The sequence below is a fragment of the Lathamus discolor genome, chromosome 6, assembly GCF_037157495.1.
Source record: "Lathamus discolor isolate bLatDis1 chromosome 6, bLatDis1.hap1, whole genome shotgun sequence".
In the NCBI taxonomy this organism is placed as follows: domain Eukaryota; kingdom Metazoa; phylum Chordata; class Aves; order Psittaciformes; family Psittacidae; genus Lathamus; species Lathamus discolor.
In genome coordinates this window covers 73,044,007-73,067,272 of record NC_088889.1, presented here as the reverse complement: position 1 = coordinate 73,067,272, position 23,266 = coordinate 73,044,007, and the positions used below count along the sequence as shown (strand labels likewise).

At 46.0% G+C, this 23,266-nt stretch overlaps 1 protein-coding gene and 1 pseudogene across 1 annotated transcript; one reads left to right on the top strand and one right to left on the bottom strand.

The window, feature by feature from the left end:
* The first annotated feature begins 800 nt into the window (after positions 1–800).
* On the top strand, positions 801–9,860 carry JPT2 (Jupiter microtubule associated homolog 2). Its single transcript, XM_065683542.1, has 5 exons — positions 801–1,014; positions 4,533–4,681; positions 5,171–5,313; positions 6,709–6,754; positions 7,459–9,860. Exons 1-5 carry the CDS (start codon positions 869–871, stop codon positions 7,641–7,643), a joined length of 669 nt encoding a protein of 222 aa, XP_065539614.1. The 5' UTR covers positions 801–868; the 3' UTR covers positions 7,644–9,860.
* A 900-nt stretch (positions 9,861–10,760) lies between these two features.
* Positions 10,761–21,223, bottom strand: LOC136016400 (major facilitator superfamily domain-containing protein 1-like; annotated as a pseudogene).
* Between the last annotated feature and the right edge of the window lie 2,043 nt (positions 21,224–23,266).

The window sequence follows — 23,266 nt, the reverse complement described above, 5'->3', positions numbered from 1 at the left end:
CTCCAGCACCTCAATGTCTCTTTTGTACTGAGGGGCCCAGAACTGAACACAGGATTTGAGGTGCAGCCCTGGCCCTGGCCCCGGCCCTGCTTAGCCACACTATAGCTGATACAGGTCAGGATGCCGTTGGCCATCTTGGCTGCCTGGGCACACACATGAAACAAACAAAGCAAGAAGTTGCAGTTAAAGTACGTATTTTTGGCGTGTTGCTTTGGGTGGGTTTTGGGGATCTTTCTTTTATCCTTCAGTACCTGAACTATGGAAAGCTGTGGAGCCATAATTAAACCCTTCAGCTGAAAACGTTCACTTGTTACGTCCCTGTCACTGAACACCGGTTGGCTGAGCAGGCAGTGCAGCGTGACTGCAGCAGCGTCTCCCCGCTTGGGCTGTGACAGCTGGCAGCAGTTCATGGGCAGCATCTCCAGGGACAGGGACTGCAGCGCTGGGTTGTGATGCTGAGATGGGCCGCCCTCTGCTCAGACAGAGCTGGTGCGGGTCAGGGGCTCCCGGCACGCACGGTGCCGAAACCATCCGCTCAGAGCTGTCTCCGGGGTAACCCTCACGATACTCCTCGTCGCGGTTTCGGCTCTGCCCGCCGGCCCCAGCTGCGCCGCTCAGGTACGGAGCGGACTGGGTCCCCCCGAGCTGGCCGGGCCCAGCCCCTTTAAGCCCCGCCCCGCCGCTCGCCTTTTGCCGTCCCCCAGCCAATGGCTCTGCAATTCCGGGTGTTACGCCAGGCGTAGCCAATGGGAAGCGGACAGGAGGAACGACTGCGCGAGCCCTTTTCAAGCTTCCCTTCCTCTTTGGGGCTCACCGGACAGGCGGGATATCGAGAGCGCGGGCTGCATGCGATAGGCTGTTCGACGTGATGGGCGGCTGGGCAGCCAATGGTAGTGCAGGGCGGGCCCGCCGGCGCTACCTGCGGAGCGAAGGGAGTGCCGCGCACGGGGCTGAGGTTGCGCCTGCCATCATGTTTCAGGCCTCTGAGGCGGATCCGGCAAAGCCGAGCTCCAGGTGCCGCAGCGGGGCAGCGCCAGCGGCGCGGGGGGACGGGAGGAGCGGAGCGAGCCCCGCCGCAGCGCGGGGCTTTGTTCGTGGCGCTCGGCGGCTCCGGCTGGGGCGCGGCGCTGGGGGGCTGCGGGAGCGGGTCTCTGCCGAGGGTACTGTTGCTGCGGTGGGCCGGCACGTCCTCCCGCTCTCCCCCATCGCCGGTAGCTGGGGGCTAGCGCAGGGCGGCTGTGCTCACTTCCTGCCCGGCTGCCGTGCTGTGCCTCGGTTTACTGGCTTGGGGCCGAGCGGTGATGACGACGCCACTGCCCCGGGCTCGGGGCCACGCGTGGGGCAGGCAGAGGAGCAGCAGGGCCGGTCCCGTGGGGCTGCAGCGCTCGGCGCCCAGCCCGGCCCGTCGGGAGCGGAGCTGGATCCTGCTGGGCAGGGCTCTGGATCCTGGGGGGTTCCGTGCCCGTTTGTACCTCCTCGGGGTAGGAGCGGGGTCTGGTGACGCTCTGTGAAGGATCTTTGCTAGGATCTAGCGCAAAGGGCGGCATGAGCAGATAGGAGCTTGTTTTAGCTATATGAAGCTGAGATCTGTTGTTACACTTGGACGAGGGCACCTGTCTTGATAACGTGGAGCTGGAGTGATTAATCCATCCGAGAGGTAATTGTGTGCTCAGCGCGGAAGGAAGGAAATATTTCAAAATCGTGAAAGGGTATTTTAAGTCTTGTTTTACTCCAGTCGCTCTGAGCTATGACCTGGTTTTAAAATGCTTCTGAAGATGCTCTGCCCTTACTATAGTCTCTGAGAAGCTTCTGTTCTCATGGCAATTCTGAAACCATGTATTACTCATAAACCGGGTTTTGGGATAGAGTCTAGACAGCAGAACATGAGAACCTTTTAGTTCATAGCAAGCAGAGGTGGTCTTGTTCCAGCTTGTTCTCTGGCACTGTGGCTGTGGACAAGCTCCAGCAGTGCAGGCAGCAGCATCTACAGGTCCAGCACAGCACATGCTGCAGCACAGTGTGTTTACTGGCTCCATACAGGGGTCTCTGAGATGGTCACTCTTGACACACGGCCTGTGCCAGCAAAAACAGAAAGTACTCTGTTTAAGGATGTTTTCCTCAGAGTTTATTCATTCCCTAAGGAAAACTTCATTTGATGATAATGTAAATCCTCATGCAGCTCTTGATGATGTATAGAAGTTTCATTAATTAAAACTACGTCCAACTCAAAATCCCTGCAGCAGCTGCCAGCAGCTGAGGAAGTGGGGAAAAATAACTCCTCCTAATTTGAAAATCTTTGTGAGGCAATTGCAAACATGCTTTGCATTTTGAGAGCTCCATAATACAGGAGTATTACTGCTAGAAGTAAACGATGCTAAAAATGTTTTAAATTAAAGTGTCCACTTAAATAATTGCTCCCTGTATCACTATACACATTAATTGGATCACTAGAGATAAAACTGGCTTGCTGAATCAACTGCCTGGTTTTATTAAACTTTAATAATGATGCTTTCTATTGTTAAGGAAGTCTTGCTTTTCCAAAATAAAATGAGGAATTGCATGTTGCGAGCTCCTGTTGCTCCAAAAGCAAAGCAGGACAGAATTCTGTCTTTCTACTGTTGTTGCACACTGTAAAGATGAATTGCTTTTATGTATCCTCGGCTCATCTAGTACATGAACAGCTTCACAACTACTTGGTGGGGCTGAAAATGTTACATGTAGCTATCTTAAAAATATGGCTACAGAAGTGTTTGTTTATATAGCCAGTGTCTTGAAGTAATGAATAGGTCCTGGCATCTCTTCCATAGGTCAGCTGAAAGGTTTAATAACGAAAGGTCATTCAAATCAAGTGTGTTAGAATGTAGGGGGAAAAAAAAAAAGACCACAAGAGCTAATTAAAATTCTTCAAGCCTGCCAGAAGAGAACAAAGCAATTAGTAGCTTTTAAATGTACTGGGGAGCATTCTTAATTCAGCTACTCCTGATGAATTGAGAGACTTCTGGTTTACTGGAGGAGATGAGGAGAAGAGGCAGATTTTGATTGCCTAGAAAACTAAGGGTTTTTTTCAGTACTGTTTAAAAGAACAAAACAACACCTTCCCTTTTCCCTCTCCTCCCAAAGGAAGAAAGAGCTAACTTATCTGGCTACAAGACAAAAATATTTATGTAACCTGGCATAATACCAGTATAAACTAAACTGGCTGGAAAGTGTAAGTTGAGTTTCCTGGTACTCTGTTGAGGCAGCTAACACTGGCTTCTCAAGAAAGCAGATAGTATAGTGGATCTGTAGCCTCTTGGGCACGAAATTGTAAATAAATAGCTACTCCCTCAAGCTAAAGAGGTTCCTTAAATGCACAGTCATACTAAGGATTAAAATAGTGAAATGGGCCAGTAAAGACAGTCCCTGAGGTTGGTTCTGCCTTTACAAACTACTCTCAGACTGAAAGAGGAATTTTTTTCTCCTTCTTCACAGAGACAATAGAACTGCTTTCTGCATCCTGAGATCTGATATGCTGACAAAGCTCATTTTCTGACAGGGCAGCCAAATATTTCTGGTTTTGGGAAATGAAATCTTAGAATTAAACTGGAGTAGATCTTGTCTCCTAGAGAAACCTCTCTTTATGCTGGCAGATGTCTACCTGAAAAGGCTTGCTTCTGTCACAGACCTATGCAGGGATGTGTTGTATTAATTCACTGACATTTAAATTCTGTTTGGTAGAGTGGGATAAAGATCTTGCAGTGTAGAACTGATTTCTTTGTGTAAAAGTAAAGGTTAGTTTAGGGCACAGATCAAGCATTCAGATTATAAGAGGTATGATTTGACTGCTACTTTTGTACAGCTGCTAAGATTGTGGGTAATGGGTCACGTAGACATAACTGTAAAGGTTATTTTTGATACTGAGGTATTCAGCTCTTTCCCAGGCTTTTTTCTCTTATCTTTCCAGTTAATTCCACTGATTCTACTCCCAGGTAGTGGTTCAGTTTCTTTTCAGGCAGGACCTGAAATCTGTTGAACACGGAATAGGTATTAACTGTGGACTTTCTACTTGAGGACAAGCATGACTATTTTCGAGAAGTCAGCTTGTTTCTGTTGTAACCTTCAGTGTCTGTGAGTGTCTGTTGAATATAACTCAACAGGCTTTGAGGAGCTTTGGTTGTAATAGATTTGCATCTTCACCACAAAAGTCAGATTCTGTAATGGGCATATCTTATCTTAATCTGTTCCTTCTGAACACCACAGGTAGCTCAGTCACTGCTTCTAGTGGCACTGTAATGACTATTCCAAGTCACTGTAGGCAACATATAATGATCAAGTTGACTGACTAGGAGGCTGGCAGTGTTTGTGCTGAACTTGAGTATATTTTATTAGAACAGCTCCTGACAAGTGGATACTTACGGATGTAGTTGAATTACCTGAAATAAATTCAAATCAGAATAGTTATTCATAACTACAGGGGAGAATGTGGACATGAAATATTTTAACTGCTGGAAATTCCAAGCAAGCTTTGTCACTTCTGTCACTCTGCACCACAGGGTATTGAAGCCCCCAGGAGGAGGGTGTAGTAACCTCTTCGGGAGTACAGAGGAAGTTTCTTCTTCAAGCAGACCACACCGAATGGCATCCAGTATCTTTGGAGCATCGGAACAGCCTCAAAACATTCCAAAAAGAACAAACCCTCCAGGTAAGAGCTGCCACCTCCTTCAGCACAGTTGGGCTCTGAATGGCATCAGAAAACTGGTTTTGTATTCCTGAAGTGGAATGCTGATCTGTCTGCCTTTTTATGTTGAATTTTTACGAACTGAGTGGGCTTGGGCAATGAATCTATTCAGATTTCTGAAAATCTGAATATATCAGTCATTTTCATGCTTATAGACTTCTTAGCACATCATCCAAGTCTAATTCTTTCAGAGCTGAGGTCTAGGAACTGATGAAAGGAAGCTGTTTCTATTCTAGAGCTGTGTCATCAGTTAGCTGCAGTGAGTACAGCTGTGAATCTGGAATCTGCTAGTGAGTTCTTGTAACGAAGGATTTCAGCGAGTATCTTCAGGAAAGCAGAAGGAAGTGTCCAGGCTGTAGGGTTCTAGAAGTCTTTAATTCTTTTATCTTTTTTTAATATAGTGTGGTAAAACTAAGTAATCTAGGAAAAAATAATCCAACAACTGCCTTGCAGGAGGAAAAGAAAGTGGTATTTTTGAGGATTCTAGTTCTGCTCAGCCTCGTCCACGCATGAATCCACCTGGTGGGAAGACAAGTGATATCTTTGGGTCTCCTGTGTCTACCGCTGTTGTACGAGCACATCCAAACAAGCCTAAGGTACTTGTGCTGCTTCTTTTGCTGTCAAACCAAGGAGCTCGCCCCACAGCCCTGTCACAGTGCAGTGCCTGTATTCAGTTTAAGTTGACAGACCTGAACTACAACATAGGGTAACGCCAAGTTATGCAGTTATTCCCAAAGACTCTTTGATAGCTTGTTGTCTTTGGTGCATCAGATCTCAGCATGCTCTGCAGTTTGTAATGAAACTATTCATTAGACTGTGGATGTGTGCTCATACCAGTGAGCTGCAGTCATAAATCTTCACATGGATTTTAAGATGAGATATGTAATAGTTGTAGAGGCTTGTAGTTACGACCAAATCTGGTTTCTAGAAAAGGAGGACACATTGCAAATACTTGCCAATTAATGCATTTAAATGCTCTATATTCAAATTTACAATGTGTTGTCTTACTCTTAAGTAGATACTAGTAAGTGAGTAGCTACTATGTTGGCAATGGTTTTGACATGTCAGCATGGAAACTGAATATCCCATGAAACACAGCTCACTGCTGAACAACTAGCAGCAGCCTCACTTGTCCTGGAGCCTTTAGAAGAAAAGCTGCACACTCTGGAGTAGATTTGGGTGGATTTGGGTCATACGAACGGAGGAGGGGAAAAGACAGACTAAAAGACTGGGAGGTGGATTTTGTCAGGGGTAGTGCTGGTGGTGTGGAAGTGGCTTTGCTTTGTTCCTCTGCATCTCTTCTTTGGGCTGGTCTCTGGGGGTTTTTTTAGTAACTTTTTAAAAAGTGACATTTATTCCTGTGAATTCCTGACCAAATGGAAGACAACACTGTGGAAATTCCTGTCTTTAATTAGAGCATGGGAATTGAAATACTGGGATGGAAAGGAGACAGTGTATTTCATGTGTGGGAAAACATGCAAGCTTTTCTGAAGCATTGCTGGGTAGAAATCCCAACAATCAGTTGGGATTGTCGGGGATATGACTTGGCTGTTGGGTGCTGTGGACACTCACTGAAGACAGTAACTACTGCATGTACATCGGGTGCTCAACGGCTGCCTGTGCTGTAGTGAACACCAGCTTTTCTTGGGCGGTAATGGGTGCTTGACACAAATGGTAATTCCAGACCTTTGGACTGAACTGTTTATCAGAGACAAAGCTTTAAACTCCTGATGAGCTAATGTAATGTCTTCATCTGGGTTTCAGTGAATTGTGTGGGATGTGCACCTTGGCAGGAGTTACTGTCTAAGGCTACTTTTGGGGTTATGTAGCTGTGGAGGGGATGAAGGGCAGCACACAGTGCCTGCAGCTCTTGGCTTTTGCTGTGCTAAAGGTGTAAACTTAGATCAGAAACAAAGCAAAACTTTGTGAAGGATTTTGTGGAATACACTGAGAACAATAATATTCTACGATAGTTCTTGCTTTCTTCGCAGGATCACATTGTCTTGAAAGAAGATGAAACACCAAAGAAGCTTGAAGGTCAGCAAGATAAATTTTTGTCTCTTGAAGAAGTTAGGCTCTGAGGAATAGTTTCTTATGCTTCCTCTTAAAAGCATGAGACTAAGGCTGGTGCTTAGGTTAATATAAACTGAGAAATTTCCTTTCTGTTAGACAGAAATTTAATCACTTGTCTCAGGGAAATGATTCTCCTCCATTGAGAATATGCTTTGATTGATGCTATGTGTGTATATAGTTATATGTGGAATCCATAGATATAGAAAAAACCCGTTGGATTGCTTCCTTCTCCCTTGCCATCTCCTTCAAGTGTGCAATCTTGGCTGCCTGTAGTTGTAAAGAACGAATAGCTGACTGAAAAAATGTATTATATCTTAGCTGGTGGTTACTGAAGAATGATGGGAATGTGGCTTTCAAGGTCAGCATGAAAAGATAGGTTGCTGCTTTGCATCTCTTAATTGTGTGAAACTGCCAAAATAGTTCTGCAGGTGCATTACTCAGCTGATGTATCCTTGTTAGAAAGATGGCTGAAGGAAGGGAGGAATTGTTATGAAAAGTTAAATTCTTCCTCAGCACCTATTTTCTGCAAGAAAAATGAACAGATGTAGAAACATTGGTGTGCTATGGATGGGAGACATGGGGAATAGTGCAGCGTGCCAGAGAGGTGCACTTTGTGCACTCCAGAATAGCAACAGCCAGTTGATCTAATTCCTTTTCTTTTTATTCAGCTACAGAAAATATCAAACCACAGCTGGAAGATGGAGGCGAGAAAAAAGATGTGGGCAAAGAGGAGCGACCCTCGGAGCCAGAGCCCAAGATAGACAATCATGAGCCCCGACTGGGGCCAAGGCCGCGCTCGCACAACAAGGTCCTTAATCCACCGGGGGGAAAGTCTAGTATTGCGTTCTATTAGTCATCTGTTCCCTGTCACTAACAGAGTCTGCACAGAAACGCTTGTCTGTGGTTGCGAGGTCAGTTTACGGACTGCTGTTTGTGGATAGGTCATTAGGCAGATGACTGAGGTTCATGCTTAAGTGTGTAAGGGTGGTTAACCTGAGGATTTGGGGAGGGAGGGTTGGGGAGGGAAAGGGTCCCCAGTGGGAGATGTCAGCATTGGCCTGCCTGGGTGGGTAGCCAGGGGGAACATTAGTGTAACTTTGTGGAAGAACAGTGCTACTTGTGGTGAGTTCATCAGACTGAGGTTCTCAGCTAGCCGGTGGCTCAGGATGCTCTTGTGGAGTCTGGCGCATCCATACAGTCAACATGTAAAACATGGTGAATGGTGAGGACCAAGATACCACCCCAGACAGCTTCTGCAGGAGGCAGGCAGGCTGTGTCTCCCTCTGGGGCACAGGATGCAGCCTCACACAGGAGCTGGTAGCAGTCACTTGAATGTGAATACATTCTACTGGAACTATGGTGCTATGGGTTTGAGTGTCTTCTGCCTTTGGTTCTTTTTCTCCTTTCTTGCCTTGCAGCACATGATTGCTGATACAAGGCCAACACATGCTGAAAGTTTCTTTCATACTCACGAACCATCATAGGTTAATAAATATAGTGGTCTTCCCTTCCCCAGAGTATTCAGGCCTTTCTGATGCTTTCAGTAATTTGATTACTACAACTAGCTCTTGAACAGTGATAGCATCAGTCTAACACACTGCTCCATGAAGGTGCTTCTAGAGGACTTTTATTTCAAGTATCCTGGTTGAGTGCTTGCACATTTTCTGGTAAAGATGTGGCTGCAAACAATAGCTTTATGGTGCTCTTTGAACAGAAGCTACTTAAAGTGTACAGTTACCACAGAGAGTGTCCAATGGTGTCCAGTCACTAGCTCTGACCCAACCAGTGGAGAATTGCCTCAGCTTCTGCACAAGTTTTTCCTTTGCACCCTGCAGAAACCAGGACTGGTTCTGCTGGCTTTACCACAGTGCATTCGTTTGTCTGTGCTCACTCTGTTAGTGACTCTTGTCTTTGGTCAGCCTTACTTTTTTAAACTGCCTCAGATTTTTGTTAGTAAGGTTGGGAGGAGTACATGGATTCTCCCAAACCAAGCACCGTAGTTGTTGTGAGACATGCTGTAGACTATCCTAGTTGGAGAAACAAAGACTAGCAATACCAGACTTTTGGTTGTGCTAGCTCTTAAATCATGTTTGGAAGATGTGCGTGTTCTGAGCAAACACACACTGGGGAGGGTAGCTCCCATCATTTGTTCTCTGCATGGTCTTTTTGATCATATCCAGAGGTATGAGCTGTGACTGTTAACATGAGGTGCTTACTGTTCGGTGGATTTCATAGTGACTTTTTACACTTGACATATCGAAACAGGAGTTGTTCAGGTTCACCAAAGAAAAAGTGGCCTTACCTGCCTCTATCTGCTGCTGTTCTAGCCCAGGTTCCCTGGGACTGGCTCTACAATGGGGGCCAAAACACCCTGTGATGATGGTGCTTAGTCAAGGGTTCAGTCCAGTGGATGTCAGCCATGGTGGATGAACACTTAGTTCCCTTTCCAGATAGTGGAAGTGAAATACATAGGGCTGCGCTAAGGGTAGAAATAGCCATGAAAACTTGGGATTTCAGTGTCTTTGTACCTTTCAGATAGGTTTGGAACTCCCTGTCATTTCCCTTCTGGGAAAACAGGAGGAAGGCAGTGGTTCTAACTGCAACTCTGAAATGGACTTCTGTTAGTTCCAAACATGTCTTTCCTAGCAGCAATGCTCAAGTCTGTGCTGGCTAGACTCCAGCTGAGTCTGAGAAATCAATTTCAGTTCCTGCGTCTAGTACTTGACAGGGTTTAGGAGGCCACCATGTGGAAAAGTCAACCAGAGGTTCCTTTCTGCACTGAAGGGGCTGGTGTAATTGACATTGTCTGTAGCACTGAGCTTAGGGTGAGCATCTTCTTGCACCTGCTGTGCATTGGCTGCAGTGCCTGTCTTTTAAACAGAAACTTCCAACTAGGCCTTAAATTAGTTAATCTAGGTTAATTTTCTTGGATTTCTTTCTTTGGAATCTAAACAATGTTTTTAACTCATCAAATAGGATTTATAAGAGCATTTTTCTGGGATGGAGGCGGTTTGGAAATCAAATGATGAATAATGCTATTGTCAATAAACCTCTGTATTTTGGTACTTCACTGTTGTGCTGCAGATATCTGCTTTTATGTATCAGTCGGTTCCTACGTCAGTGTAGATACACCAGTGAGGTTTTTTTATGCCAAATTGGGAAGATTGCACAAATATCTTCTGGCCTCTGCAGTGGGAGTGTGCTTTGGAGATAGGGTGTTCTGCTAATAGGACAAGCACCTCTGATCCCTACAAAGGGCTCAGAGTGGATGGTAGTGTGGGTGGGCAGTTCAGGTCGATGCCTTTTTGTGGGCACCATTCCAGGTGTACTGGAGTTATTTTGAGCTTCCCTACTGAGAGAGATGTGGTTTGGGGAGGGAGTTCTGTCTTGGGCTACGAAAGAGGTAAAAGGGCTAGAGCCTCTTTCCTCAGAGGAGGGGCTGAGGGAGCTGGGGTTGCTCAGCCTGGGGAAGAGAAGACTCAGGGAGACCTCCCCGGGTGGTGAGTCTTGCTGGAGAGTATGAGGACAGGGGAGCTAGGCTCTCCTCTTGATGAGGAGCAACAGGCACATATTACACCACACAAGATTCCACCTGAACACAAGCAAGCACTTTTTTGCTGTGAGGGAGGTCACCGGGATAGGCTGTAGAGTGTCCATCTGTGGAGATGCTCAGGCTCCAACCAGACACAGTCCTGGACAACCTGCTGCAGCTGATCCTGCTTGAGCAGAGGGTGCTAGACCAGATGAGCTCAGGATGTTGCCACCAAACTAGCGGAGTCTGATTTTGCAGGTATGTGACTCTTCACCCCACCCCCAAATTTCTGCTGCACCAGACTCCAACAAGGAGTTTTTAATTGTCTGTGCTGTGAAATGAACTCACAGCCTAACTTAAAAATTGGAAAACGTTGCTCTCTGAGCACATTCTTTCCAGTGAATCAGTTAATCACTGGATGCTGCCCTTGCCTCAGTTGCTTTCAGTCTACAGTGTTTGTATGAAATGCAGCTTGAGCAGAGCTGTTCTTTTAGTGAGAGCTGCACGCTCAGCTGGAAGAGTAACTGCAACCCCAGTCTGAGGGTTAGCAAGGGCTGATGTACAGGGTTCTTATGCCTGCCTGCTTTGCTACTGATCTCCATCACAGCTCCTGTGGCAGTGCTGGTGCAGGACTGAGAAGCAGCTCTCCAATGCCTTATGAACAAGCTTCAGCTGGGTCCATTATATTCACTGTAATGTTGCTCTTGAAGTGCTGCCCAATGCAGGTTTCTGCGTGTTGGAGAATATCCAAGAACCATGCAGTAAACACCTCCTGCATATGTGCCAGGCATAACAAAGTGGAAAAGTTAACTTTCTGTGGACAGTTTCCTTCAAAGACGTTTAAAATACACAGGATAAAAATCTACTTTAAAGTGGAAGTGATCAGTGCTGTGCCTGGCAGCTGTCACTGTTCTCATGCAGCCAAGGTTCAGCTGACAGAGCCCTCATCCCCTGTTCCATCACCAAAGAGTGGTGCTGCACCTGCAGGGCTTCTGTCCTGCTCCACATGTGCGCCCTTTCTTGTTCTGTTCAGTGTTGCACCCTAGAAGTTCAAAGCAGCAATTAGTGACCAAAAGGAGACAGTTCTTCCTGGACACATGTACTGCTACACTGTGTCTTGGCCCTGCCCCTCACTTTGCCAAAAACCACAGCCACCAACAGTTCAAAAGTAGGTAAGACTAATACACACTGCAGCAGTACTATAGCTGAGAGTTCTCTTTTTATGCAGTCCCATTTTTATGTAAGGGGAACTGCTGGAATACACACCCAACAGCTATTACATCAATAAAAGCAACTTGGTGATGCCAGGCTATTCTTTACCTCTTATCACACTTACCTGTCTCTTGTCCACAACACTGAGGCTAATGGAGGCAGCAGTGCATGCTACAGTGTTTGCCAACATAAAGATTATCACCACAGGGGGGTCTTTAATTCACTAGAAAAGGCCAAAACAGGATAGAACAACCAGTCACCTGAAGATATTTAAGGCCCCTCTCTAGCTTCTTGCAGCATCAGGTTGCAAATACACTGATTTCTGTTCACTCCACTCAAGCACTGTTGATTGATGTCTTTGCTTGAAAAATAAGCAGCAGCATTCCCACCTGGACTGTGTTCCTACAATGCATCCCATGATCAGATTCAAAAGGCCAACTCCAACCATCTGTGCGGAAGTTGAAAGCCCCAGTGCCATCCCTAAGGTTGCTTGGGGGACCACAAGAGGTATGGATAGCCACATACTAGCCTGCTGGGAGGAACGAGGAGAGGAATCACAGCCTTATTTAAAGCTGTTAGATGGTTGTTGGTTTAAAAACGAATTATTCCCACTAAATAAACATGTTCTTTGTCTTCAAAGCCTCTGCTATTTATACCTCCCAACCTATTGCCTGGTTCTAGACTGTTCCCCAATTTTTCAAACAGCTTAAGACAGCATAGACAACAAATGCTATTTGAAACTGGAATAACCAGACTCCAGATTGCTGAAGGGGAATTAAACCTAATGGTTTAGCTCATAAGACTCAAAGGAGATTCAGGTATTACAGTCAAGGTAAAAAAGCACTAAGAAAATCACAAGCACATTAATGTTTCATGCTGTAACAAACGGTCCCTTACTCTGCTTTGTCTTTTGTTCTGTATTCTTTGGGGTTATTTGTCACTAACCAGTCTGCAGGACTGGGGAGCCAGTGACTTCAAACTGTGGCTGCTAAACCTGTTCATCCAGACACCAGGGCAGTGACACAGGCCACCCAGGAGGGAGGAGCACAGCTCCAGAACATCCAACTGCAGCAGAAGAGTTGTGAACTTACAGCAGCAACGGAGTAAGTAATCCCCAACCAGACAGTGGAGACTAACAGAGGAACAAACATAAATGCCAGGAGAGCAAAGACTGGCAGAGTCAGTGCAGCACAGCTGACAGCAGACACCTCTCAGTCCAACATAGTCCTGGTAAAGGAAACGGAGTCCTCTTACAAGGGATCCCAGCATCCCACAGGCCCTGGTAACAGGAGTGGCTGTGCAGAGTGCACTGGGGTGACTCGTAGTGTCATCATTTCCTAGCTGCCAATATTATAGCAGGCATATATACTAGTTCCTCTTGTGTCCTCCTGAACTGAGGCTGAAACACTTGTCAGAATCAGTGTCCATTATTCATGTGAAATGGCAGCTTTAATAAAGGGGGAAGAAATCCCCACCATTATGCCCTGACAATTAGGGAAATAAGGAGGAGTTTGACAAAACAGGGACTGATGACACGCAGGTCGTCCCTTCCCATCTACTTGCAAAGCTTGTCCTGATCCTTTCTGTTCCAGTCTCAGACTTCCCAAAACATACCACACTTCCTGTGGTTTGATGCTACCATAGCGCGATTAGGGACAGAGGGAAAAACAGGTTAACAGTATTTCTTGTAAACTAATTCAGAATAAAGTGCCTCTTGCAGTTTGCAAGGAATTAAAAGGCCTGCATGTTCAGCAACAACAAGCTAAATTCTGGTTAAGGGGGCTGTAACAAGGACATTTCAGAAAGTCAGGAAAAAGTTACCAGCAAGCACTTCTGGGTCTGGATACTCAAGATTAACATGCCAGCTGCTGCAGACAGAACGAGGTAGCTGTCATACACTGCCCCAGCAATCTAAGTGGCCGCCTGCTGACTGTAACTAGAGTATTTATCCTGGATAAACTTGCTAAAAATGAAATGAAGGGGAGAAATTACATAATTAGGATTCTTGATCTGGTTATTTTGTCAAAAAGTCAGTCTGAGCACAAACAGGGAAAAGAAGGGTTTTAATGGGAGGACTTGTAAACAAGTTTGATTCCATCTGGTTTGTAGTACCAAGCCTTTGTTTTTCAATCTTCCGGTGTACACCAGTAAAGCTGGTGTTTAAACGGCCATTTTCAAGATGTTTCTGCAAGTGCAGAGTAGAAATGCACGTTAAAGCTGGGCACATACTCAATTACATCAGCACAGCTCAGGTGCAGTGATTTGCTGTCACCTGTCCAAAACACACAGATGGATTTTGTACATTCTCTCTGAAGAAGCAGAAATCATTATCAATCCAGGGGTGAGAATGCTAAGGGGCAGGAAAAAGAGTTAAAAATAACCCAACAGCAAAGATCGGCATTTAAATTGAACACCTGCACTTCAGAAATAGGAGGATTCCCCCCCTTGGCATCTTTAAGGAGACCTGTTTAGAGCCAAGAGCATCCAGACCAAATTGTGTTTTCATTGTCACAAGTCAGCCTTTCACCTTCTTTAAGGGTGTGCAAAAATGGTGTTAAAATTTTCTGTAATTCTTTACAGAACTTACAGTCATACAGTTGCATCAGCTTAGAAAGATCAGAGTAAGCATTACTTAGCAACAACTAAAAACATCGTTGTGTTATCAGTGTTGCTCTCAGACTAAAGCTGAAAACACAGCACTGCACCAGCTACTAGGAAGGAGAAAAGTAACTTACAGCTGAACCCAGGACACTAGTTTATTTAGCGATCTTGTAGCTACTTAAGCCTGGTTTGGCCACTTACCTGGATGCTTACCCTTCATACCAGTGAGCCTCTGGACTTCTGCTGGCAGCAAAGTTTATAAAACAAGACGCTGTTCCCTGAAGGTTTACTGCAGCAGAAGTCACCACACCCGTGGCCTTGGGACCACTATTTTCCCACCTGGGAAGCAGCACAGCATTTTTTGTCAGACAGGGGGTGTTAAAGGTAACTCCTGGTGCCTGAACTTTGCTCCACAGAGAGGAAAAAACCCAACTCTGCAGGTTGGCAGAATTGCAGAAATGTGGACTCTGTGATGAATGGAGACAGTGTCTCCTCAGGCCTGGATATCTTTTTCATCTCTAATGTCTTTATCTTACTGGTAAGAGGTCACTTGTATGTGTATTATGACAATGATGATGACATTTCTTCACTCCTAATTTCACTGTGGCTTGCTATACATCACTCATTAAATACTACCAAAATAATGTTCTTTTTTTTATGGTGGGTCTTTGCTAATACAAAAGTTCATGCTCATTATGGGGTGGATGCCGCATCATCCACAAACAGGAGAAAAGCAGCAAAATAACAAGCCCATGGCAGAGCCACAGGACAGAAGCTGGAGTCCCAGTTTTGTCCGACAGGTCGATGCTTTGTTTTAAGCAGATGAAGGCATACAATAGGAAGTGTGAAAACCTTGCACTGGGACACAAAGGCTTCCTCACCTGCAAACCCTGGTTGATGCCAACTTAACTTTGTTCCAAACACAGCAGAGAATATGCAAGAACTCCAGGACAGAACTGCCCTAGGCCTGTGAAGCAAACACCCCTACCCTGCTCCAAAGACAGCCACTTCCTTGGACTATTAGAAAGGTGATACATCTACAGGCTGTGTTTTAAATAAAGGATTTCTTCCCCTCCTCCCAAATGTTCTGAGCCTCCTTTGACAGTGTTCCAAGCTTTAAATATTGTTTTAATCATTTCCCTTTAAGTTATTTTTGCTTTCCTTCAGAAGCCTCCCTCATCTTTGAAGGCCAAAGCACCCTCCAGTCTTTGACTAGGTGTTGAAGTCATCTTTCTCTGTGCTTCATGACCACAAGGAAAAAACATATTACCCCCATATTTCCAAGTCAGTGAAAAATCAAGGGCCTGCAGCGGCTCTGATGGGCCTGTATCAGTCAGTGGGACTACAGCCACCGAGCAATACCTGGCATCTGCCACAAAGGGAAAGATTCTATTATTATAGAAGAACATGATGGTGAGGACCAGCAGCCAGTAGCAGAGGCAAAGTCACTTGATGTCCTGAATCCGCTGCAAAGAGAAGATGTGCCCTCACTCACCAGGAAACAACCTTCAGCCTCACACTAACATCACTTTCTGCAAGCCATTGAAAGTCACAGAAAATGCAAGAAGTAATAGCAGGTAAAAGGGAATTGAAAGACAGCTCACTAACATCTGAGTGAAATTTAGCATGTGCTGACTCCAAAGCACTCCTTAGATCACAATACTCAAGGAAGCGAAACAAAACAAAAGCTTTCTTCTTAGTTTTATAAAGGTTATGGCTGCAAGAGACTGCTCTAAACAGCTGACTACAAAAACTTCAGTGAAACAGTTGAAAGATACAGGACAAACACGAATCACAACCCTAAGCTACAGAAACCATTAAGAACTATATCATGAGAAGGAAGCTAAGAGATTTAAGTGCCATGAAGATTGCAACCTATTGTCCATAATCCTTGTTGCTAGACAGAATGAAATGAGGAATGGAAGATAAGGGCCAGCAAAAGACAGTTCAGCACTGACCATATCAACTATTTTCTATCATGGATCCTGTGAGCCAGAAAGCAGTTCCAGAGGGAAGCTGCTCTCTAGTTTTATGTATAAACTCCTCTTCTGAGTCACCTACAGTCAAGAAGTGACTGGCTCAGAAAAGTAATTGCATTTAGAGTCTCTGAAGACTGCAAATACACAAACTCCAAACAGAAAACTGACACTTGTTTGGTAGCTTGCAGTTGCAATAACCTCAGCTTTACCCGAAGAACTGCTCTGCAAGGTTTAACGAGCGTAAATGCTCTCTTCTGGCCAGGAGCAGACCCACTGCAGCTTTCCCTGCACTGCAAAAGCAGAGCTCCCCCACCCCAGGCTTTCACAGATCAAGATGGAAAAGCTGTCTGTGCACCACGTACCACGTTTTTGCATTCCTGCTGGATAATCCCATCCAAGCTCTGCTACTTTATGCCCACTTTATCTAGTACACTGACTGTGAGGGCTGAAACATAACCAAGCACACAGAGCAGGGTACCTGGATAAAACACAAGAGGTGTTAGAAATTCCTCATTGTGGAGGCACCCATGAAGAAAACATCTCTCCATTGCATACAGAATGCAACAGGAAAAACTAGGAAATAATGTTTCTCCTGCTAACTTCACCATCCTTTTCAGGCACTTCTCATAAGTGGATGGAACAGGCTAGACTTAAGTCCAAAAAACAAAAGGCCAGAGCATCAGAGAAACTCACCTCCCCAGAGTGTCCACTGTATTCCAAATTTTGCCTCAAACTGCTGGGTGAAGAAGAAGTTGAGGACAGTCTCAAGTCAGGAGAAAGACAAAGTCAGTCCAAATGCCAGTGCCAGTTCCTTCCCCTTGAACCAGAAGGCTGCGATACAATTCTGCACAACTTGGAGAAGACAGGATTTTATCTAGTGTACAGACAGAAGTGGCCAAAAGCACTGCACAGGAACAACACCACCCTCTCAAGTCAGAGTGCTTGAGAGGGAGTAAGATACCTCTACACATCCCAAGTGGAGACATTACTTGTCAACTTCACAGTCCATTTTAAATCATGCTGGGACATGGGAGGTGAACTTACCCCTCAAACAAGGCAAGCAAAAAACAACCCCAAAGGCATAGCAATACTTTCAGTTCCCACCTCTTGGAGAAGAACAAACTTATTAGAGGGGAAGACTTTCAAAATTTCAGCACACATTAAATCTATGCAACCCTTCAAGAAGCAGTGTTCTGTTAGCAATGCAGGTTCCTGCTGCAGAGCAGGTGAAGCCGGTAGTTTAGGAGGCAAAATACAAATGTATCATGACCACCCTTCAGTGAGGTGTAATTAAGAAATGTGAATTCCTTACTAGTAAGTGACCCATCTCCAGAGCCAAAGAGCAGTCTTCCTGTTAGCATCATTGGCAGGAGGTATGATGACCCCTTGAAATGTGCACCTAAAGCAAAGACTGATGATCCTAACACAGTCAGAAGAGAGAAAACAAAGACAGCCACTAGGGAGAAACAGAAGGAAAAAAAATAAATACACAAACCTCAACAGACATGCTGAGATAAGGACAAAAGCAGTCTGTGCAAAAGAGTAACCTCAAAACACACCAGAGTACCTGTAGGCTTCCATCAGTTTACCCTCATTATTTTAATTTTGTAAAGACTGGTCTCTTTATGAAATTACCTGGGAATCCTCAAAATACTGATGTTATCATGGTGGAACGTTAGAGTATCAGGGTGAAGCAGAGGGCTTTGAACTCTCTGGAGTCCCTGTTCCTATCCTGATTTCTACTACAGACCATGGCCTAGAGCAAGCCATCTCCTTCCCTGTGCCTCTATCTCCTCATTTGTAGGATGTTTACCTTAGTGACACAGAGATGGAGCACAACTGCATTTGCTGGGACTGAGATTTATGGCACATGCCAGAACAAATGTCAGAGCAGGGAACAGAATACTGCTTTATCAGTTTGTCCCATAGAAAACTGATAATGCTATTCCCTGGTAATGTGCGTGTCAGAGGAAAACATATTTACTGCACTGTTGTGTAAATTCAGGTAAGTCAGTGGTCAAATGGTGAAAATGTCTCGATTGCCTCAGTAGAGCTGCTCAACTAACAGTCACGTGCTCCACACACAGAGCTGTCCCTCCTCTCCCATCTCTCTGTGACCTTACTGAAGTGGAACCTTTGATTACCCCTTTGAACTGAAAGAACAGCCTGAAATCCCACTTCAGTATGAGAATAAATTACTTAGTGCACAGAACTTAGAGCCATTTCCTAGTTTATCAATCAGGAATCCAGCCAGAATAATCACTACTGCATTTCTAGGAGAAAACAAAAACAGGAACATTGATGTCTTGTTCATGGGAAGCAATGGGTAAACTACCCCACCCCTCAAAGCAAGAGAAAAGTGACTTATGTCCAAGCACAAATTGCATACAAGTTGTATTGTGCAGCTGTCACTCCCAAGCCTTCGACACAGCCAAGCATGCTGTTACGCCCAGTGCTGTTACCATGAGTTCCACTAGGGCAGGTCAAGTTCTGCATAACAAGTCACAGAGCCTTTGGTAGGCAGCAGACACAGATGAAAACCCAGTGTCCCTTTAAAAATTAAGTTAAACTCTTGCCTACTAGATTTCTAGTTCTCCTACTCAGTTCCCACCTCCACAACCAGGAACTAGAGGACTTGTGTCTTCTCCCAGGCAGCCAGCCCTTACCAATCGATAAACGACCAGCCACCAGCACTGCACATCTTCCCTTCCCCTTCCTGTGGCAACACTTTCAGAAACTCAGCAGTTTCCACACACTCCAGTCCACAAGACAAGCCAGGAGGCTACACCATGAGGTTTACCTGATCCTTTAGTTTCTTGGCTATAGCTTAGCTTGATCTGACTCTTCATTATGTACTCTAACATCTTAAGCAGTGTGTAAATATGAAACTTAGCAGTATCCCATATTAATTCACAGCTATAATGCATCTGCTGAACAGCAGGAAACTGGTAATCATGGCATGGCTTAGTAACATCGAGTTTGCTACTGAAAAACAACATCTCCTCAACACCACCTGATCAGGAAAAAAACCCTAGAGCTTCCACTACTAAAAATCTACCTGCATTAGGAAATGGACACCAGGTCTTCCACAGCAGCAGGAACAAGCTTAACATTGTTAATAAGCACAACGACAACATGACATTAACCACATGACTTTCATACAGCCATTATACCTACAAACTCCTCAGATGTGCTGTTGTAGAAACATCTGAAGCTGTGGGAAAACGCTTCTCTAGAAACAAGTGTCTTCACTGCAAGCACTGTCATGGATGCTCTGACTACCACTGTACCACTTGTGTAGCAGGTGGAGGCTAAATTGGCCAGAGTTGAAATATGAACTAAAACCACTGTTTGCCCAGCTTCTAGCACAGAAAAATATGGCTTGGTTGCACTATGCTATACAGTTAACTAGGTAACAAAATACAAAAGAACCTTTCATTTACTCCTCTCCCACATGACTCTTCTCCCACAGACCTACATAAGCTGTGGAAAGTTAAGGAATAAATGCTGACCTATTTTCCTCTTTTTACTCCTGTTTGCAATGACAAACTGCACCAAATTTAGCCTGGCCTTCACTGTCTAAATCTAATGGGTTAATGGCATGCTAAATATATTTCTTGGTTAAGTCGAGTATATGTCATAGTTTAAGTGCAGTCAGTAACACACACAGCCCGCTCACTCACTGCCCCCTTTTCTCCACCCCCACCCCCCCCCAGTCCCGGAGGAGTGTAACTCCCCTGGGTTGAGATAACAGCCCAGTAACTAAGGTATGACACAAACCACTGCTGCTACCACCAATGATAATAATGATAAGGGAAATAACAAGGGAAGAGAATACAATACCACCTGTCAATACCCAGCCTGACCGAGCAGTGAACTAGCCCTTCCGGGTAACTCTCAGTTACATCCTGGGCATGACGTGCTGTGGTATGGAATACCTCTTTGGCTAGTTTGGGTCAGGTGTCCTGCCTCTGCTTCCTCCCGCCTTTCCCTCTTCCCTGGCAGAGCATGAGACTCAGAAAGTCCTTGGTCAGACTAAAACATTTGAGCGGTAACTAAAAACATCAGTGTTATCAGTGCTGTTCCCAGGCCGAAAACTACAGCACTGCGCCAGCTACTAAGGAGAAAAAAAGACTGCTACTGCTGAGCCCAGGACATGCCTTTACTGCGGAAGCAAAGTACAGGACAGCAGCTGTGCCAACAGAGGGCACACGTGAGTAGAATCATCAAGACGTGAAACAAATGCGATAACGAGCTAAATGAGTCAAGTAGTCAGGAATTAAGGTAAGAACTTTGGGATTCTAGCATTCCTGGAGAAACCCTTGAAATCACCCGAAACATCACTCTGAACCCTAAACAACATATTTTTCTAGCATTTGAGAATGTAACTAGTTTTTTTTAGAGGATTCCAGACTGGTTTGAGAGTTGGAAAGGACCTTAAAGCTCATCCAGTTCCAGCTCCGTGTGACGGGCATGCACACCTTCCACTAGACCGGGTTGCTCGAAGCCCCGTCCAACCTGGCCTTGAACACTGCCAGGGATGGGGCAGCCACAGCTCCTATGCGTAACCTGTTCTAACCCCTCACAGCTTGTCCTGGCTTTGTGTGTCTTCACAGCAAAACAACCCCTCACCCCCAGCATCGGGCACGTAAGATCTCAGAGCACGACTCCTCTATCGACACCGTAAGAAAAGGTTTTGAAACTCTACTGGGGACCAAGGGCTGAGTTCTGCCGTCCCCACCCTCTGCACTGCCAGAGCGAAGCCCAGGCGAACGCCTCTCACTTACCCCCTGAAACTGCTCCTGCAGAACCGGGGATGTCGAAGCAGAAGTACCACCCAAAGGTGAGGAGGCAGTTGAAGAGGAAGCACCACGAACCTGTACGTGGCTTGGTGGCAGAGAGCACCTACCTCAGCCTTCACCTCCCTCCTCACCTCCCCTCACGGCCCGGCCCTCCACTCCCTCAGGCCCCGCCAAGCCCCCTCAGCGAGCTCAGCTCAGCCCGGCCCGGGTGGGACAACGCTGCACCATCCGCGGGACCCGCACCCCGTGCCGGGCCTCCTCTCCTCTCTGCCCGGCAGCGCTCACCTCTCTCCGCCGCTACTCCCATACCGCAGGCCCGCCCCTCCCGCGGAGGCCTCCGCCGGTACGTACCGGGGCCTCCCCCGCCAGGCTGAGCCAGGGCTTGGCGGGGTTGAAAGGAGCCTAAAGGGTAAGGATCCGATTAGGAAAGCAACGTGATAAAGTGGAGGGATCGTCCTCGGCCGAAAGAGGAAATTTAGTAAAGAGAATTAAAACTGGTGCATACAAAAGGCAGAAACTGGATCAACATAAACTGGAGTACAAAATGCGATACTTTGGGGCCCTCTAGGATGTGTCAACAGAAGTGTCTCATGTAAGAAATGGGGAAATAAGGTAGTTTCTTAAGCTAGTAGAAGGTACTGCACGAGAACAGGTAGGTAGGTACGTAGATAGATAGATAGGAACCATCTGAGCACAAATTAAGATGTTTTGAGTTGCCACAAGAGCTGGGTCCTGGTAATGAAGGAAAAAAGAGGAAAAAAATCCCGACCCACAAACAGACACCCCCCCCCCCCAAAAAAAAAAAACCAAAACCAAAAAACCCACCAACAAAAAACCCCCACCAAAGCCTCTATATGATTGAAAGGGTAAGTATATTTTTTTCCCCATTTGAATAATGTTTTCTACCCAAACAAGGCACAAAGCCCCAGCAAATAATCTTCATAGTAGCAACAGTGAGGGCCTGTGCCTTTCCTGATGTGAAAATAGGGCTTGATAAAGAAATGAGTAAGGCTCTGGGGCATGGCTGTCCCTCACAGCAAGCAGTAGGGTTTGGAAATCCAGACAAGAAATAGGGTGATAGGACAAAGAAGAATGGCCTTAAACTGACAGAGAGGAGAATGAGATGAGATCTTAGGCAGTTCTCCCCTGCCGATGCATGGACTCACAGAATCACAGAATCCCAAGGGTTGGAAGGGACCTAAAAAGATCATCTAGTCCAACCCCCCTGCAAGAGCAGGGTAACCTACAGTACATCACACAGGAACTTGTCCAGGCGGGCCTTGAATATCTCCAGTGTAGGAGACTCCACAACCCCCCTGGGCAGCCTGTTCCAGTGCTCTGTCACTCTTACAGTAAAGAAGTTCTTCCTGATGTTAACGTGGAACTTCCTATGCTCCAGTTTACACCCATTGCCCCTTGTCCTATCACTGGATATCACTGAAAAAAGCCTTGCTCCATCATCCTGACACCTACCCTTCACATATTTGTAAACATTGATGAGGTCACCCCTCAGTCTCCTCTTCTCCAAGCTAAAGAGACCCAGCTCCCTCAGCCTCTCCTCATAAGGGAGATGTTCCACTCCCTTAATCATCTTTGTGGCTCTGCGCTGGACTCCTTCAAGCAATTCCCTGTCCTTCTTGAACAGAGGGGCCCAGAACTGGACGCAATATTCCAGATGCGGCCTCACCAAAGCTGAGTAGAGGGGGAGGAGAACCTCTCTTGACCTACTAACCACTCCCTTTCTAATGCACCCTAAGATGCCATTTGCCTTCTTGGCCACAAGAGCACATTGCTGGCTCATGGTCATCCTCCTATCCACCAGGACCCCCAGGTCCCTTTCCCCTTCACTACTTTCCAGCAGGTCAACCCCCAACCTGTACTGGTACATGGGGTTGTTCTTCCCCAGATGCAAGACTCTACACTTGCCCTTGTTAAATTTCATCAAGTTTCTCCCCGCCCAACTCTCCAGCCTGTCCAGGTCTCGCTGAATGGCAGCACAGTCCTCTGGTGTGTCAGCCACTCCTCCCAGTTTTGTGTCATCAGCAAACTTGCTGAGGGTGCACTCAGTTCCCTCATCCAGGTCATTGATGAAAATATTAAACAGCACCGGTCCCAGCACCGACCCCTGAGGAACTCCACTAGTCACAGACCTCCAGCTAGATTCTGCGCCATTGACCACAACTCTCTGCCTTCTTCCTTTCAACCAGTTCTCGATCCACCTCACTACTTGATCGTCAAGCCCACACTTCCTCAGCTTATCTATGAGGATGCTGTGGGAGACAGTATCAAATGCCTTACTGAAATCAAGAAAAACCACATCTACCGCTCTACCATCATCCCTCCACCTAGT

Excerpts from the sequence above, each read along its gene's own strand:
- JPT2 (XM_065683542.1), top strand. The coding sequence starts at position 869 with ATGGGCGGCTGGGCAGCCAATGGTAGTGCAGGGCGGGCCCGCCGGCGC. Across the intron at positions 4,682-5,170 it reads AAAAAGAACAAACCCTCCAG|GAGGAAAAGAAAGTGGTATT; the intron begins GTAAGAGCTGCC and ends ACTGCCTTGCAG. Across the intron at positions 6,755-7,458 it reads AACACCAAAGAAGCTTGAAG|CTACAGAAAATATCAAACCA; the intron begins GTCAGCAAGATA and ends CTTTTTATTCAG.